At 36.1% G+C, this 20,223-nt stretch overlaps 1 protein-coding gene across 1 annotated transcript in view; it reads left to right on the top strand.

Annotated features, from left to right (window-relative positions):
• The window catches only part of LOC102743681 (adhesion G-protein coupled receptor V1), a 226,255-nt gene that overhangs the window by 197,395 nt on the left and 8,637 nt on the right, over positions 1-20,223 (top strand). Inside the window, exons 76-79 of the mRNA XM_081826583.1 lie at positions 1,467-1,584; positions 2,489-2,660; positions 10,587-10,829; positions 15,802-16,209. Coding sequence (XP_081682709.1) covers positions 1,467-1,584; positions 2,489-2,660; positions 10,587-10,829; positions 15,802-16,209 — 941 coding nt within the window. The remainder of the gene's footprint in view (positions 1-1,466; positions 1,585-2,488; positions 2,661-10,586; positions 10,830-15,801; positions 16,210-20,223) is intronic.

Genomic DNA, 20,223 nt, shown 5'->3' with positions numbered 1-20,223 from the left:
CCGATGCGGGGCTCGATCCCAGGACCCTGGGATCATGACCCGAGCCGAAGGCAGACGCTTAACAACTGAGCCACCCAGGCGCCCCTCACATTTAGATTTTAGAACAAACTTTCAAAATAATATCAGGAGGAAATAGCTTATTTAGTTTTGGGTTTGATCATTAGCACATTAGAAGTCTTGATTCATCTAATTAGAAACTTGACATCAAATTAGTCATTGTAGTTGTGGTAAAGGAAGCATTAGGTTCAATAGAAACCATGCTAAATGCTATCGCACTGGAAAAGAAAACACTTGTGCTTGTGAGAAGTTTGTAATCTATTTGGAGAGACCAAATCCCCACCAAAATGACAAGGAAACAAGTGCTGCTGAAGAAAGAAGTTGATGGCATGTTCTGATGCAGGGCTAAGACGTGATCATAGTGATTAACGGGTGAGGATGATGATTGGCAGTCTAGTGGAAACAGTGCCCACATGAGACACCAGGACAAAATGGTCCCTAATTAATAGGTTCCACATTTACTCAAACTTGAAACCTGCAGAATAAGCGCTGGTGACTACTGTCTCTCCCCCAGTGAGACCATTAGGCGGTTTTCTATTTCCTTATCCTGACCCCTAACTTCAGAGGTTCTGTCTCCTTGGAACTTCAGCAGTCAGGTTTCGCAATGATGGGTACAAGTGGTTTTTGAAGCTTATTGCTTCGGGGTCATTGCTTTTAGGATCACTTTGCAAAACTGGCATTGGGAAATCGAAAGCAGCAGGAACTGTTTACTGGCATCTCTCTCGTCTGAAAAGCTAGTTTATGAGCTGGCAAAGATTTGGAGTGACCATTTCAGTGTAGTGTGGACCCTAGGCTTGTTCCATTTTAAACACAATTTGTAGTATGATAGTGCATGTAACCTGAAATGTTGCTCAGAGGTGTTTCTTTTACTCAGAGATACTTAGGAGCTCATTAATAGTTCTGTTTTTCTCTGGGGCAAATAAACAAATGCATAACATAAATGCTCTTATAGGAAGGTAAATCAGTTAAATGGAGTTCATTATTCAGTAAATATTCTTTAAACACTTAAAATATGCTGGGCACTGCTCTTGATAGTGAGGATACAGCAGTAAATAAAAGCATTGCTACTCCATTAGGATATAGTAACTTTAAACAGTCAACATATGCAAAATGTAAAGGGCTATCAAATATAAAATAATCTCATCAGAGAGAGATGAGCATGTATGTCAGTGCGGGGATACAGGATTTGATGTTTTCTTTCTTCCAGTCTAATGTTCTCAAAGTGTTAGCTACCTTGATATTATAATTTCGGTTCTACTCTATTTTTGGTAAAGATCTTTAAAAATTGTAACTCCCCCTACTCACTTGTAATTTCTCATTTTTATACCATCTGAGCTGGAAAGATGAGTGAAGCACTGGAGATCTTTTAAAGTCTGAAGTATATTATAACCCTCCATTTTTCTTCTCAGGGAGTGATCTTCACAATGGCATTGTAGGATTCAGTGAGGAGTCCCAGAGTGGACTGGAGCTGGGTGAAGGGGCTGATAAGAGCAGATTGCATCTCACTGTCACAAGGCAACCGAACAGGTATGTTGATATATATTTAGAAGATGTAACATCCTTTGTGTCTATACAGTATCTAGTTTGGATTCATAAAATGGTAAAGACAGGATGAAATGCTAATAGAAGGTAGTGTGGAATTTGGTATGTCATTGTTCAGATGCTCTCGTCTTTTTGGTTTTTTGGGTTTTTTTGCTCTCGTTCTTAATCTATGATTTAACATAGTTGGTTAATGAGTATAACTTAGGGCCACCTTGAATATTTTGTACTTCATAAAATACCATACAGATGTCAGCTTATGTAAGTCATCATTTCAGCATATCTACTATTCTCTGATTGCTCTATGTAACTGTTTAATGTTAGGGAAACCTGGAGTACCAAAATTTTGCTTGCAACTTAATACTCTACAGTACCCAACTTCCAAATGCTCATTACAGACGTGCATGTGGTATGCACCCACGTACATGGATATAAATGACCTTTTCCATTTGGGGCGTAAATTCTCTGGAAATGTAGGTCATCTCTTGCCCCTTATTTTTATAATAACAACCATTTTTAGCAGTAATGTGTTTCCTTTAGAAGAATTCTTGACAAATGAAGAACATTTACTTGAAGGCAGGGGTACTCTATAATTTTTATTCTCATATTTCTGGTATGCAATAGGCAGAGTAGGCAGAAAAGTGTTATTTGTTTCCACATTCTTGGTACATAGTAGTTTAAGAAATACTTACTCAGTATTGAATAGAGTGTGGTGGAAGAATGCCACATAAACTCTGACCTTAATTTCTTAACTGTAATGAGGAGAACTGGTTATTTTCAGCATTATCAGTGGTCAGGGAAGTGCTGTGCTTTGGGTGAAGAGGTACACTTAAGCACGGTGATGACACGTTCTGCATTAGACACATTTGCATAGGTTTTGCTTTGTTCCTAGGGCCTTTGAAGATGTCAAGGTCTTTTGGCGAGTCACACTTAACAAAACAGCCGCCACGCTCAAGAAAGATGGTGTGAACCTGATGGATGAACTTCTCTCTGTGTCAGGGTCCACGACCTGTACAGTGGGTCAAACAAAGTGCATGATCACCATTGAGCTCAAACCAGGGAAGGTAAGAAATGATGAGGAGAGCTGTATTTTCAACTTCTAATTACATTTCTTTAGAATTAGTAATTTTAAAGTCACTTTATTGAAACTTACACATTGGTTATGTAGAGATCCTTTGTGTCTCGCCTAGCCATAATATCTAAATCTCTTTTCTGGGTAATAGACTTAGGACTTACAAATTATTACATTATGAATTTTTTAGTAAGCTTGTCAGTTGTGCACCTAAAACTGATACAATGTTATATGTCAATAATATCTCAATAATTAAAAAAGCTCATCAGTTTTCTCCATTTCTGTTTTTTGTCATTTCCAAGATTCTTCCTGGACCAAGTGCTCATTGTGTGAATGGTCCTTTGAGTCATTTTCAGTCAGATTAATCTCTCTGGAAAAAAAAAAAATTCTCTGATTACTCTGAATGTTTAATGTTATGCTCTTATCATACTTGTAGTTTTGGCCAAATCATATTATATCCATAGATTTCATCCATAAAATGAAAGTTTTCTCATTCTTTATTCATATATAGAGAGTTCAGTTTTGATCTACTAAAGAAGCACTGAGGCCATGCTTGATGAGCATTTGGATAAATTTCCATGCATTCATGTTGCACATGGCACTTAGGAGACAAGCATGCCCTTGTCATTCCATAGGAATCTGCATTATTCATATGGTATTAGTCACTGCCAACTTACCAGAGCTTAAGTCATTTAGTAAATGTGTGTGACCTTTTTTTTTTTAATGTGATAATTTAATGCCTGAGGAGCACTCAATAGTATTTTTTCTTTGTCTACTACTTAGTTTATTAAACTCAAATATTTAATACAAAAACTAGAAATAATATTGTGAATGTTCAAAAGTATCGTGGTTTCTTTGTCCATGCCAAACACTTTAAACCGCAGAAAAAGCATGCATGAATACAATTGTTTCAAAACATATAACTATGCTTAAATCCATTCTAAATAACAATATTGTAGATTTTTTTCATTTTTTCTACTTATTTTTTCACTTTCTGAGGATTACTGTACCAATTATATTGATCTTCTCTAAGGTTACAGTAATACTTATTTTCATACCTTCCTGGAATTGTAATAATTTTACTGGTTCCAAAAAAGAAATAATACTTACTTCAGAAGGTTACATATTCTTGGTTATCACCACTTTGTTCTTTGTTGGGATTATGGGTCATAAACATTTGAAAGTTGTTTCAAATGAGGATTGCTGGTCATCTGGTTGGGATCTATTTTAGGACTTCACTTGTTAGATCATTATATGTATATTTTTAAGTTCATGCCTTACAGGTTGATTTTTCTTAACACCATGTGTTTTCTCCAGAGTGATTTGTTCTTTGAATTTCGCAGCATCAGCTTTACATTAACTATTGCCCTATTACTCTCTCTCTCTCTTTTTTTTTTTTAAAGACTTTATTTATTTATTTGAGAGAGAGAGAGCATGAGCAGGGGGGTGGAGGGGCAGAAGGAGATGGAGAAGCAGACTCCCCACTGAGCAGCCACAGGGCTCCATCCCAGGACCCTGGGATCATGACCTGATCCTAAGGCAGCTGCTTAACTGACTGAGTCACCCAGGAGCCCCTGCCCTATTGCTCTTGAATATGGACCTGGTCAGTTAGAGATGTTAGAAATATATGCCTGCCTTGTTAGTATCTTGTTATATTTAGGAGGGCAACCTAGAGGCTTTAATCTCATAAGAGATGGGATAACGAATCTGTGTTCTTAGTACATCTCTTTTAGCTCATCTCTTCTGTGACAATGAAACACACAGTTGTGTAATCTCTCAACTTGTGTGCAACTACCAGCATTCTTTCACTTCTGACTTGTTTTCATCTTTATTTATATGTGTTTCATAGGTCCTAATACTTTACTGCTATTCTTGGTACAATTCTTACTTTTTCTAGGAAGGATTATTTTATTCACAATTTTTTTGTTAACTCCTTCCTACTTACATAGAAAGAATGTTTATCATTCTTTAATAAATGAATACATACTTAATCAAAGATATAAATGTCCAGGTATGTCAACACTCTTCTTCAAATTAAAATTAATAAAATATTAAGTACATACTATTATATTCACACTTATTTTCCATTATAACCACTTTTTTATACACTACAGTAACTTTTCTCCTTTAAGTACCCTTATAGGCTCAAATTCAACTAATTTTTTCAATTAAAAAATCTTTATTTTTTTATTGACACAATTCTACATTAGTTTCAAGTACAACATAGTGATTCAACAAGTCTATATGTTATACTATGCTCACTGCAAGTATAGCTACCATTAGTCATCATATAATGCTATTACAGTATCACTGACTATATTCCTTATGCTGAATCATTCATCCCTGTGACTTATTCATTCCATAACCAGAAGCCTGTATCTCCCACTCTCCTTCACCAATTTTGCCCATCCCCCTCCCTCTCTGGCAACCACTGGGTTGTTCTCTGTATTTTTGGGTCTGTTTCTGTTTTTTTGTTTGTTCCTTTGTTTTGTTTTTTAGATTCCACATACAAGTGATGAAATCATATGGTATTTGTCTTTCTCTGACTTATTTCTCTTAGCATAATACCCTCTAGTTCTGTCAATTAATTTTAATTACTTATTGAATGGCTTTCTTTTTGCTACTCAAATAGCCATGGCATGGCCCTTAGAAGCCCTATTAAGGTGATCTTTTGTCTTTTCATATTACTTTAAAACTCTCTGGAAGTATTTTTGCTTTATAGCAATAAAATATGTTCCATAGCCATCCTGATTTTTCCTGATCTAAGACATCCAATCAGCTGCTGTCCAAGGAATTGATTTCTTTCACCAGAAAGAGTTTTAGAAATCTAAATATATATTCTAGATATGCATGGGAATTGATGGTTGGCAAAGGTGCTGCTGCTGTGGGTCACCTTGGTAGTGATAGAGTTAGGAAATAAATTTGTAAAATATTAAATTCTCACTGATTTTTTCTAATTTAACATACCATTTTATCACATTTTACTTTTCTTGAGGAGTTTCATTAGCTGCTAATACTTTCTGTTGTGCTGAAATTTCAATATTCAAAACATTTGATGATGTTATTCTACTTGAAAACATTTAAGTCCTTTTCTAGGCATTTTCAAATAATTTTGTGACTTCAACCCCCACAGACTTACGTTTCCTAACTCTCCCTTAGGGACTAATCAAAATACCACTTCCTTCATGATGCCTCCCCTGATCTCTCCAGTTAGAATTCTTTTTTTTTTTTTTTTTAAGACAGAGAGAGAGAGAACCTGAGCAGGGGGAGAGACAGAGGGAGAGAGCGAATCTTAAGCAGGATCCATGCTCAGCATAGAGCCTGATGTGGGGCTTGATCTCAGGATCCTGAGATCATGACCTGAGCCAAAATCAAGAGCCAAACGCTTAACCGACTGAGCCACCCAGGCTCCCCTCCATTTAGAATTCTTATTTGTCTAAATTTACAAAGACCCTGTACCTTTTTTTATGGAAGTTACCAGCTATATGTAGGGTTAAAACTTATTATGCATATTTTATCTTGACTATTGGACTCTTACCTGCTTGAAAATTAGAACATGGTTTTATTCCTCTTTACATTCCTCCCATCATCCTCTGTAAATAAATGTTGCATATAGGAGTTATTGACAATTCTATTGTGCATTTTATCTCAAATAGGATTTTTGATGAATTAGAGTCTTAGATGGATCTCACTAGATTCAAAATATCTATCTCATACACAGATGTCAACCTTATAATTGTAAGAAAAAAACTTTTGAGATCAAAGTCAGCTCAATCCTATAATGCTGTTTAGATAAATGTCTTTATCAGTCTTTTGCTGACTTGGTTCTTGTAAAGTGAGACTGGTTTGTATTTAGAGATAAAAATGATTTTCATGGAGTTGAAATATCTTATTGGTGACAGCAGGCAGGTACAGTAGGTAAAGATCCTGAGAGATAGAGAAGTTGTGCTTTAATCTTATTTGAAGGGATCTCTACCTGCAGGAAAGAAGGGGGAAAAGAAGAGATAAACAGTGGTAGTCTTGGAGAAGCTGAAAGGAAGGGAAATAGGCTGGGTAGAGTTGTAGGTAGAAGAAGAGATTGCTTCCTCTGAGTTTGCCATACTGTAGGAGATATCAAGGGAAGCCCTAGATACTTAAGATATAATTATGGATTAAGAGCTTGTTGTGGGCAGTACATAGGATGCTGTGTATATCCTTTTTCCTAACTAGGAAAATGCTACTAAACCTATATCTAAGTAGTTTCAGTTACGTAAGAGAAAGAATTCAGTTTCACCTCTTATTTCTCTTCCTAATATAATGTCAAATCATAGAGTTGAGTTTTCTTCTGCATCCTGAGAAGCAGCTAATTTTCAAAGCATTTTGCTCTGTCTTCCCAGCTGTTAAAAGGCAAAGTATAGGTAAGAGTAATTCACATTCCAGTTGCAGTAAGAGGAAATTTAAAAAGAAGGAAGAAGGTGGGCGCCTGGGTGGCTCATTGGTTAAACGACTGCCTTCGGCTCAGGTCATGATCCTGGAGTCCCGGGATCGAGTCCCGCATCGGGCTCCCTGCTCAGCGGGAGGTCTGCTTCTCCCTCTGACCCTCTTCCCTCTCATGCTCTCTGTTTCTCATTCTCTCTCTCGCAAATAAATAAAATCTTAAAAAAAAAAAAAAAAGAAGGAAGAAGGTTATATTCTTAAAAGAATGAAAAAATATTTTTCAAAAATGTACTGTGAGCTTCTAATAGGCACTTTAACATCTCACATTTTGTGACCAGAAGGAAACATGACTTTATCTAGTTTGAATTCTTCTTTTTATGTCTGATTAACTGATACTTAGAGATGTAAATGAGACTGGTTCAGTGGCCATATTCTTCCACAGTAGGCTTTGAGAGATTATTTGGAGGTCCCAGCAGACCCAAGAACCATCTCTACATGTTTACATAAAGGAAGGGCTTCAAGGATACTGAACTTATTCAGGAAAGTGGTAAGAGCTTGGACTCTGATGATAGAAGACTTGGTTCAAATCTTAGCTCGTCTACTAATGAGCTGAGTGACATGGGACAAGTTGCTTCGCCTCCCTGATCCTCCTGTGTTTGATGGAGTTAATGACAGCATTGTTAGATTAAATGAGTTAATGCATGAGAGAATTTCCTTGCACAGTTCTTGGAGGGAGTTGCCCCTTCATAAGAGAGCGTTGTATTACTGTTATTTAGAGTGGATGGGAATGAAGCCCAAGACAATCCAGTGGCTTGAGTAGTAGCTACATTAACACTGGTGGTTAGGGAGTTATTACAACACAGCAGACACGATGCCTTCATCCGTAGAGTAACATCACTGATTAATGGTGGTTTCTTCTAATTTCAGTCCAGTCTCCCAACCCTCAACATGAAGTTTTTCTACTCTGTCATATCTCTAATCATCACTCTAATCATCAGTTCTACAGTTATTCACTATTTTCATTTTGAAGTTACGAAGAATTTAGGTAACTTTCCCTAGTAAGTTACTTGGCCAAGATTAGAACTTGTCTTTTGAATTCCAGACCATTTCTCCTTTCCCTGCTGATTTATTGATTGGTTCTATATCAGCAAAATGTGTAAAGGTGAGAGTGAATTAACTTAGGAGGCATCTCTTAACCCACAAAATCTGTTTAAAGTAAACAGATTATTTAAACATTTGTTGCAAATATTTTAAAAAATACTTAAGTAAGTAAGATATTATTTTATTATTACTTTCTTTGTCTGCTTCTGAGCAGATCTGGGCCCGTGAGAAATAATTTTATACTAGTTGAGCAAAAGCTCACCCTGGAATGCTTGTGACCTAACCAGGAAAGGAACTTACGGCAGTTACACATGAAATGGGTTCTTATGAGGTCTCCAAGTCATGTTTAAGTTTAGGGAGGTGCAGATATGATCTGTGAGTTTTGGTTTCCCAATATAATTCAGGCATCTTGTTTGAATAATTTGTTATAAGACTGTAGGATTCATTTGTCTCTAGTCTGATTATGTGTTGGCACCCATCTGTATGCTATTCAGTTTTCAATAGTTCTTTACTTTGATTATAACATGTTCTTTTGACTCTAAGTTGTTATAAGTAACGTTCTAATCATCATCACAAAGCAAAGAAATATTTCACTGGGAAAAAAAGGCAAGAGTCTGTGTTGGAACGTACTATGGCTGACATCCTTAGTTACATGAAATTATTGTGAATTCAAGCTTATTAGGGAATAATAATTCTTGAATGAGTTACCCATATTTTCTTAGTGTTTTAGTTTATTGTATTTGCCAAATTTGGTTTGGGAAGTATACTATTTTTCACATTTCAATATTGCTGACAGTTGATCAGGAAAAGTAAAGAATGATATGTTCCATGGAGCTAAATATATTTCTTCAGATAATAAAATGAGATTAAGTTTGTTTACTGTGTGACTAAGATTTGACTTACTCTTGGATTTTATTAAAGTTTGTTGTATTGTTTCATGACATAATGATTCTCCTTAAAATGATCAAAAAACAAATAATGAATAAGGCCCCTAATAGGTAAAAATAATGCATTATATCAAATTCGACAATGACACATGCAGTTGAAAAACATATCAGCTTCTTTGAGTTATTCCAGAAAGCTAACAGTACTGCTAAGATTTTTAGATTATTGTGTAAGAGTGAATAAGTAAAAAACAGGTAACAGTATGTTACAAATTGAATTCAGGCTTTAGAGAATTCTAATTTTTTGAGATTGTTAAGAAGGAACTGAGATGAAACATGACAAACTATAACCAGCAGACTAAATTTAGACTTATTTGATACTTAATTTGGGGAAATTTTGAAAAATACATAAAATTACAGAATTTACTGTTATCAGTATTTGTTCATATTTCTGTATAATCTTTTAAAAATAAAACCTTACAGACAAAGTTGGAGCTCTCCTTCTCCCCTATTCCTAGTGTCATTCTCCAGCTCCACACCCTGCCCTATCCCCAAGGCAATCCCTCTACCTGAACCAACTGCTATCACAGTGATATTTTGGGAGGTTATTTTTTTTTTAAGATTTTATTTATTTATTTGACAGAGAAAGACACAGCAAGAGAGGGAACACAAGCAGGGGAGTGGGAGAGGGAGAAGCAGGCTTCCTGCTGAGCAGGGAGCCCGATGTGGGGCTTGATCCCAGGACCCTGGGATCATGACCTGAGCCAAAGGCAGATGCTTAACGACTGAGCCACCCAGGTGCCCCTGGGAGGTTATTTTTTATTTGATATATAAGTATTTTTGTCAATTGTTATTTTATTTATTTTAATTTTTTTATTTGAGTATAGTTGACACACAATGTTACATTAATTTCAAGTGTACAACATAGTGATTCAATGTTTCCATACATTTCGCAGTGCTCATAAATGTAGCTACCAGCTGTTACCACACAACACCATCACTGTACCATTGACTGTATTCCCTGTGCTGTGCCTTTTAATCCCATAAGTTATTCATTGTGTAGTAAGCTTTATCTAATTTTAAACTTTACATTATTGTATTGTGCTATATAATTATGCAACTTGATTCTTTTTACTCATTAACATGTTTTCAGATCCATCCATGGTGAAAAACACTGAAATGGTTCATTCCTTTTAACTACCAAACAGCATTTCATTGTATGAATGTTTCATTTATCCTTTTGCATATTGAAGTACACAAAGCTTGTCTCCTGACACCGATTTTCTAGGAAGGAGCTCACCCAGAGAGAGTAAAGGTGTTTCTTAAAATCCGAAAAAATAAGCCCTGTGGTAATCTAACCTAAGCACTTAATCCTGAGATTATACAGAATGTATCTCCAGATATGTATTTATTTTTATAATTATGTATATAAATAAAGCTATTTCTTAATGCCAGAATTAACTAAAAATAGAAACATATTGGTAATCATCCTTCTTTGTTCATTTTCTAATTGTCAGACACCTCACATTGAAATGCCTTTCTTTGTGGAACTGTATGAAGTAAGTGCCGGAGCAGTGATAAACAATAGTGCCAGATTTGCACCGATTACGTTCTTACAGACTGACGAACCTCACAGCCTTATGTACTTTTCTGTGGGTTCTCGGCTGCCAGTGGCTCATAAGAAGGCCACTTTCATCAGTTTGCAGGTGGCCAGAGATTCCGGGACAGGACTGATGATGTCTGTTAACTTCAGTACCCAGGTGAGCATGGAATATATAGATTAACCCACATTAGGGTTTTATTCTTTACCTGTAGCTTAGGTAATGAAAAAGAGTAGTTGGTAACACTATTTTCTCATCATACCCGTCATAATTCACCCTATGTTTATTACATTAAGCTTTCTTCTTGAAACAGTTCAGTTGTTTCACTTAGGTCATGTTTTAAAGTGATAGTCTTATATTTCTTTTTTTTTTTTTTTAAAAAGGTGATAATACAATGCAAAGTGTTTTACATAAATCTGTTCTATAAAATCTCTAGGGAGCTAAAATTTTTCCAGGATGTAATTGTGAAAGACCAGAAACAAAAAGTAAGAGTCTTTGTTGTGTTCTGTATCTGAACTAATTGGAAAATCTCCTTCTCCAGAACATCACACGCTAATTGATTTTTAGGTTTCTTTAAATCCCTGAGTTCATGAGGTCTCCCTGCCACTTTTCACATCCCTCCTGTTAGGTGACCTCAGGGGGAACGGAGGGAGTAAGTGGGTAACCAGGGACTCAGAAAGGCAATGCTGTGTAACACTAAGTGACCAGACCCTGGAATTAGTCCAAATAGCACCATAGACCTTTCCAGCATTATTCTTTAAACTTTGTTCTAGTAGCCAAACTCTAATATATTAACACAAAAGTATGTATCTACTCTGCTTGAAGCACCTATGTGGGGATCAGAGCTTGCCCACCTTAGCTCTCCCCCTCCTTTTTTTTCCTTGACTCATCTAACTCAAAGGAATCCACAGTTTGGAAACCACCATTCTGGTCAATGCTGCCATTTCGCCTCTTTAAAGATTCCAAACCTGGTGACTCTTTAGGCCTCAAGGTTTCAAATGTGGTTGCTCTTGTATTGTTGTTTCCAAAGTGCTACATAGTATGTACTTGGTTGTGTCACTGTTGCGGGGCTCAAACATGTAGAACATGCTGTGCATAAAGTACAACTTATGTGCAGCCAGTTTCTGTAGCAATTGCAGCGGGTCAGGGATGAAAGATTCGAACCTGTACGTAGTGAGCTGTCTGGAAGCTTGCCAGACAGAAAAGCTGGTCTTTGTGACAGTCCATAGCTTGGCAAATAAGAAGACAAAACTCTCTCTCATATGAGACTCTAGAGATAAACTCCATTCTAAATAGCCTTGAAGTGAGTGGTATGAACACAGAGGTATTTTGATTCATAGTGGGCAGATTTTAGTATTTTTTCTTTTGAGCATTGAAGATAGGAAGAGAAATGGGATAAAATATGTGCTTCATTCTTCTTCTTTTCCTGTGAAATACATATCATCATATATATTTTGTAGAGTGGAAGAAGGGGTACTGGAAATGAAGAATAGATCATAAAGAGATTTGAGGCACATTATAAACTAGTTCATGCACTCAAATGAGAGTGAGATTGAAGTTGCCAAAATAAGAATCTGAATACCTGTATCTCTATCAGATTCACTTATATTCTTTCTAGATTTGTCATAAATGATTCCTTGAAAAACACATGCATGTGTTACACTAGCATGTAACTCATAGCATTTTTATAACACTCTAAGAATCAACATGAAGGATCCCTGTGGTGATGAAAGCGTTCTGTATGTTGACTCTATCAATGTCAATATCCCTGTTATGATGTATTATAGTTCTGTAAGATGTTACCAAGGACTGATATTGAATAAAGGGTGCAGGAGATCACTCTCTATTATGTCTTATAACTGCATGTGAATCTATAATTATCTCAAAGTTTAAAAAAATTAATTAAAAATAGAAATAAAAGTCTCACCTCTCTGGTATTATTTTATTTTCCTGTTCCTTCTTTACCAGTGCATTTTCTCTCTCCGAATCCTGGGCACATTACTAGAAGACAAAGACATATAATTCTCTTTTCTAGTAGCTGGCGGGAATGAGAATATAATTATGGACTAAGTTACTATTCTGTTACAAAGATATCAATTTTCATTTTGCTTTAAATAGATTATAATAATATAGTTAAAACAGGAACTGTAGCATACATACCCTTTGGCAGGTCAGCATTCCCAGTACATAAATACTATAGTCTTAACATAAGTTCCCTTATATCTACCTATTTGTGACATAAAGTTAAGGGATATAAAGATTTGAGATAGTAAAAATATCACTGATTGCAGTTATCTTTAAATTAGCCTATAGCTAAGCTGTATTTGAAAGCCAGTTCCAAATATTTTTATTTATATATGCATGTACTATAGCCCAAAGCACACAAGTTCAAGAAAGAGCATGACTTTTCTTCTTCTCCCATTGCCTATGCTATTCAAAGGTTATTGCTATCTTGATTTTCATCATTGCTTTTAAATCGCATAATCCTTCTTGTTTGTGTTTGTTACATGTATATTATGAACACAAGAACATTTTGATTGTTCCATTTCCTTTAAAAGTCTGAATTGTGAAATAAATTCTATGAGAAAACAGTGGACAGAATGTTTATATGCAGTTTATAGTCGTAAGATCACCACCATCCTGTTTAAGAAATACAACTTTACTGGAATCCTAGAACTAGCCACGGTGAACCCTTCTGTGATACCATTCTGCTTTTCTCTTGTAAGATAACCTCTCTGCTTCTTGAAGATAACCTCCACCCTGAATTTCATATTGAATTATTCCCTTGCTTTTATTTTTAGTTTTGTCACCTACCATGTGCTGTTCAGGTTTACCTCTTTAGGAAACTATGCAAATGAGATTCTTCCAATTATGTTGTTTTATGGTGTGCTTCTTTTGCTCACCATGTTTTTGAGCAATACCCATGTTGATGTGTGTAACTCTTTCACTTTTTCTGTTATATGGCTTTCCAGTGGATACTGTATCCATTCTGAAGTCCATAAGCTTTTGTGTTGTTTCTTTCAGGGAAGTTTTGTTTTGTTTTGTTTTGTTTTGTTTTGTTTTCCTACCACTGTGCTGCAGATGCTCTTGAAAACGCTTATCTCCACCCACTTTTCATTTTTTGACAAAAATGGTCACTTCCTTCCAGAAGCATGCTCTTCTCCTTTGGGCTTCTGGAACACCACTTTTTCCTACTCTTAACCCTTCCCTCCCTGGCAGCTCCTTCCTGTAGTCTGTGTTAGTCTTCCTGATCAGTAAACATTGGGGGCCACCAAGACTCATTCTGCAGGCTAGGCCACCTAAACCTGTTTTCTTTAAATATGGTCTATAAAATGAGAACTCCTGCAATTTTTATTTCTAGCCTGTTCACCACCCCTGATCTGGACTTACATCTGATTGCTTATACGTCACATCTTCATTTGAATGTCTAAAAGGCATTCCAGGCTTACTGTGTATAATAAAGAACTCCTGATTTCTCCTGTGACAGTGTTTTCCCGTTTCCCATTATTCATTTAGGCAAACAGCTATCCCTATTCTCCTCTTCCTCTCCACCCAGCACTGAATTAACCAGAAAGTTCTACTGACTCTACATTCATAATATATTTCCACTTGGAGCCCCTCTCACTTCCTCTACTCATACAACCTTATTCCAAGCTACCATTGTGTTTTGCATGAAGTAGTGCAGAAATGTCCTATTTCTTCTCCCTGCCTCCATGCTCATCCCCTGCTCTAGCCTGGGCACAAGAGCCAGAGTACTCATGAAGATCTGAAATAAAATGTGTCATTCTCCTGCTGGAATTCTCCAGTGTCTTCCTGCCTCTCTTTATATAATGGATGTATATGGTCTCGCCCTGCCTACCTCTCTGACATCAGCTTCTGATACTTTCATTCTTCTTCTAATACACTGGCCATCTGGTTCTTCCTCTAACATTCTAGGATGGTTCCCATCTCAGGGTTTCTGTAATTGCTGTTCCTCTGCCTAGAATATCTCTCTCCAGATCCTATATGGTCCGTTTCCACCACTAAGGTCTCCGCTCAAATATCACATCAGGAGCTTCTATGACCAGCAGTATTAAAATAGTACCTTTACCACCACCCTGTATTACCTTATGTAGCCTTATTTTTCTTGAAAAATTCATCTTCATGTAAAATTACATTGTTAATTCTATAACTTTTGCACTGCCTGTATCTTCTGCTAGAATAGGTTCCATGAATGCAGGTATTCTGGTGTTCATATCTACAGCCACAGTATTCCACCTGGTACATACGAGGAATTTAATATCTGTCGGCTCAGTAGCAAATAAATGTACATTACTTTTGTTCTTTTTTTAAAAAGATTTATTTATTTTAGAGAGAGAGCACACACGCACACTTGGTGGGAGGGCTGGAGGGAGAGGGAGAGAGAGTCCCAAGCAGACTGTGGCCTGAGCATAGAGCCTGTCATAGGGCTCGATCCCACCACCCCAAGATCACAACCTGGGCTGAAACCAAGAGTCAGATGCTCCACTGGGCCACCCAGGAGCCCCTCTTTTGTCCTTTCTTGACTAAGTTCCCATGCATCACTTAAAAAAAAAACAAACAAACCTTTAATAACCACGGTTTGAGCAAATTCAGAAGTCTATATGGCCAGGACCTTATTCTTTAGGGTATTTTCACAACTAAAGTGTAACCAACAGGAGACCAATTTCTTCTGCTTCCTCCTGCCTCTCCTCTTCCTTCTTTTTACTCCTCCAAACTCCATCTTCCCAAACTTTGTAGGTGAGAATGAAAACATAAATACTCCTTCTTTCCCTCCATATTCCCTGCCGTTATGCAGCCTGTGTTGTTTAGAGCAGTTTTCAGCAGGTGCAGAACCTCTGTGAGGCAGTAATGCCATTTCTTTTCTAATCCTCATCCTCAGTCTATCCTAAGGCATCTGTCTTTCCTAACATCATCACTGTGATGTGTATTTATCTCTCTAATTTATCTTAGGAGATTAGAAGAAGTATAAAGCCCCCTGTTTTAGTATTCATGGTGTTATGGCCCATCAGTTTGTTTAAGAGAAATAGGATGTGTTTAAGAAATAAGAATTTGTTCAGGACAAAATCAGAAGTGTTACGGTTTCACTTCAGTGATGGTGTTTAATTTCTAGGAGTTGAGGAGTACTGAAACAGTTGGCCGTACTCTCATCTCTCCAGCTCTTTCCGGAAAGGATTTTGTGAGAACTGAAGGCACTTTGGTCTTTGAACCGGGCCAGAGAAACACCATATTGGATGTCATCCTAACGCCAGAGACTGGTTCTTTAAATCCATTTCCTAAACGCTTCCAGATCGTGCTTTTTGACCCAAAAGGTGGGGCCAGAATTGATCAAATGTATGGGACTGCTAACATCACTCTCGTCTCTGATGCGGATTCACAGTCTTTCTGGGGACTTGCGGATCAGTTACAGCAGCCCCTGGATGGTGACATTCTCAACAGAGTACTCCACAGCATCAGCATGAAAGTGGCCACGGAGAGCACAGATGAACAGCTCAGCGCCGTGATGGATTTATTAGATAAGGTAAGAAGCCCTTGTAAGCAGTAGCAGTTGGGTTAGTAAAACTTCATAAATTAAAAAAATAAAACAGTTATCATGTCAGTCATCATGAAATTATGATAGGGTTAAGTTTCTGAACATAAGAGTGGAATTCATCATAACTGACACTGTACTTGTGTTTGGATGTGACTGATGTCTGTCTGGAAATCTCAGTCTTAAACTTGGAGAATGATCAGTAATCTACTGCAGCAGTAAGGACAGCCCAGTGTCTGAAAGGGGGCGTCAGATGTCAGAAGCTAAAAGCTCTTTCTGATTCTTTAGAAACTGGATGAATCTCTTTTGAGATTGCATCTCAGTTTTTTGAGTCCATAACAAAAGAGGTTACATAGTTCTTTCATGGAACAGGAGCTCTTGCCCTCTGCTTGTTCCCTGCTGCTCCTGGGCCCTGATCACTCCCTCAGAGAAGGAAAAATAAGAAATGACCAGATGATTTCAGGCATTCAAATGGTGTGGCCTTAGATCAACCTGGTTTTCTTTTTAACCCATTTATTTATTTACACTTCTGCAAATGATGAAATTAAATGGAGATGTAACCTAAAAATGTAAATGAAAGAAGAGATCTGAAAAGAATTATTATTAAAGGAAAAGACTCTTACGGGGATTTATTTGGGGCTTTCTTAAGATATTTCTTATCAATATATTTATATACAGGCATGAAAAACCTTGAATACATATATGTGAATTTATAAATACTGTATTTTTACAAGTATTTTAAATACTTAAAATGCTATCAATGGAGTTTTAGACTATCATGCCTATTTTACTTCTCCTGGTGTCTCTTAAAATACGATGCCTGAAAGATAGAGAAGAAAATTATAAAGCACACAGGCAAGAAGAGGAAGCCCTACCAAATAACTTGTAAAACAAAGAGAAGTGACTGCTATTTCATGCAGAGAAAGTTCTGGAGATAAGAATTCACTATGGGACATATTGTTATTTTAACTTACTAATGATGAAATGGCATAGGACAGTAACAAGTTGATTTTGGCCAAGAAGAGGGAAAGAATGCACAGTGGCTACATTTTAGAAAAGAGAACCTTTTTTCATATGATTTAGAGAAGATAAGGACATTCCACTCCTTTTTTTTCCTTAATGAGTTATATAGGAGAGCTACATATTATACATACATATTATTAGTCTAGAATCAGCATTTCTTTAGTGTTTTCAAGTAGTATATCTTGATTGGTTTTCATGAATAATGAAACTGAATTATGAAAGAAACTCCTACGGAGAAGTGTAATTAATTTTTTTGAGTAACCATTAGCAAACATGATTATTTTTATTTACTTATTTATTTTTTTAAGATTTTATTTATTTATTTGACAGAAAGAGAGACAGCGAGAGAGGGAACACAAGCAGGGGGAGTGGGAGAGGGAGAAGCAGGCTTCCTACCGAGCAGGGACCCTGACATGGGGCTCAATCCCAGGACCCTGGGATCATGACCTGAGCCGAAGGCAGCCGCTTAACCGACTGAGCCACCCAGGCGCCCCACAAACATGATTATTTTTAAATCATATTATTGTTACTAAAATTTTTTTAATGTTGTGGTATATTGTTTTCTTAAATTCAATTTTTACATGTATGTCATTACTGAATTCCAGTGATTTGAGTAACTGACTTATGCAATAATTTAATACATTTTATAATATATTTTATTTAATGTTCTATGTAATAATATATAAAGAAAACTGAAAAATTCTGCTGAGTAATATGAAACACTTGAATAAATAGAAATCTATGCCTTGTCCCACAAGAGGTCGACTCAGTATCATAAAGACAACTGTTTTCTGTAAATTACCATATAAAGGCAACATAATCCCTATCAAAGTAGCAGTAAGTTATTTTTTTTTTAACCTGGACAAAATGATGCCATTATTTACCTGGAAGAATATACATGTGAGAATGGGCAGAAATTTTATGAAAAAGAAAAAAAATGGTAGGGACCTCACCACACTAAATATGAAAAATATATTATGAACTTACAGAGATTAAAACAGGTGACGTTGGTATGGGCATAGACATTGACATGAATGGAATAGAACAGAAAGTGCAGAAATAAATGCAAGCACATATGAAAATTTCACACCTGTTGAAAGTGGCATTTCAGATTAATGGGTCAAAAATTCTTATTTCGTAAATGTTATTGACACAGGTGACTTAATCATTTGAAAGTAAAACAGAGCTGGATCTGTATCCTAAACCCTACTCCAAAATAAATCTCAGACAAATCAGAGATTGTAAAACTGAAACCATAAAAGTATTAGCAGGAAACATGGATGAATCGTTTTTAATATGTAAGTTTGATGTGGGGAAGTTCATTCTAAAGCATAAAACAAAGCCCAGAAGCCATAAAGGAAATGAGTTTATGAAACTTGACTGTATAACATTTAAACAAAATTTCACTCTGCATATACCACAAGGAAAGTCAAAAGACAACTAATGTTCTGTGTCAATTATATCTCAATAAAACTTGGGTGGTGAGGGGGAGTAAGAAAAAAGACAACTAATGGATGTCGGAAACATTTGTGCAAATGTGTAATAGAATGTTTATTTCAACATTACAATAACAAAAGTTGGAAAAAAATAATAGCCATTAAGAGGGGCCTTGTGTATTCCTAACATACAAAAAAAAAAAAGAAAGAAATTATATTTTAGACATTTATAGTAATGCAAATAAGACAGTAATGAAACAAGCCCTGAAAATGTAGATAATCACATATAGTGAGGTTGAAATTTCAACATTAAAACACAGGATGCCCCCTGTTAAACTTTGAATTTCAGGTAAACAATACATTTTTCAGTATATCACAAATGACAAAATAAATATTTGCATGAAGTATTTAGGATATACTTGTCTCAAACAATTATTGGTTGTTTATCTGATATTCAAATAGAGTCACCTCTGCTTTACCTGGCAAGCATTTTTATATCCCATATGTACTTAATCCATATATACCTCTAAGGTATCCTCAAATTCAAGAGTATAGAATAAGACTTCCAAGTACTAGACTGAACTTCATTCTATAAGGTCTTGTATTTTGAGTGAAATTGTTTCATATTTGTAAGTTTTATTTTCCCCCAGATTCTAACTTCTTAAAAATAGAATCTGCTGTCTATGATGTATACATTTTTTATATGATGAACTCAATAAATCTTAGGTATTATTATTATACTCATCAGAAATGACTACTTATTTATGTTCAGAAGAAGCCCTTTTATATGCTTGTTGTAAGTTATAGATTTGTTTTATTTATCTGTTATATTTTCTCTGAGTTCTGGGAGCATTTCCTGAGCTTTTTTTCCATTTAACATATTCAGTTTGATTGTTTCAGGAGTCAGTGGGTTGTTTGCTTCCTTCATTGTAATTTTTATTTGCTCAATTTTTACTTTGTTTCATTGCCAGATAGGTAAATAGATTTACTTTGTATCTCTTGTCATCTTTTCTTTGTGGAGTATTCTCCATTCTTCCTTATTATCTTTGAGATAGATATTCTTATAAACTTAGATCTTGAGTTCAGCTATCAGCTTGGCACTGTGTAAATTGCAAAGCTTTAAAAATAATATGTGGAGCATAGGCAACTTCCTCAATGAGCTCAACTGGTAGGAGCAACAGACAAATCATTTCAGTGTTGTCAAAGATTCATTAATAAAGATATGTGCAAGTTACAAAGGGAGTGATTATGAATATTGGCAAGTGGGCACAGTGTATAAATCACAGAGAAAGTGATGACTAATTTGGATTTTGAAGGATTTATAGGGACTTCTCAGATATAGAATAGTGGAATATCGAATCAATGGCTTTGCACCCATGCTTGGTCAGACAATAAAGATGTGGTCCCTGTCATTCTGGCAAGGAAAAACAAAATAAATCATGAAGGCGATTTTCCTCTTACTCTCCTTGTCCCTCAAACAAAAAATAACCTAGTTCTTTAAGGAAGGAAAGCTCATACTTCCTGATAAAGGCAAGAGTGCCAGGAG

This window comes from Leptonychotes weddellii, chromosome 7 (genome assembly GCF_054177405.1).
Source record: "Leptonychotes weddellii isolate Sample4059 chromosome 7, ASM5417740v2, whole genome shotgun sequence".
Taxonomy (NCBI): domain Eukaryota; kingdom Metazoa; phylum Chordata; class Mammalia; order Carnivora; family Phocidae; genus Leptonychotes; species Leptonychotes weddellii.
This window is presented reverse-complemented; position numbering and strand designations above follow the sequence as displayed.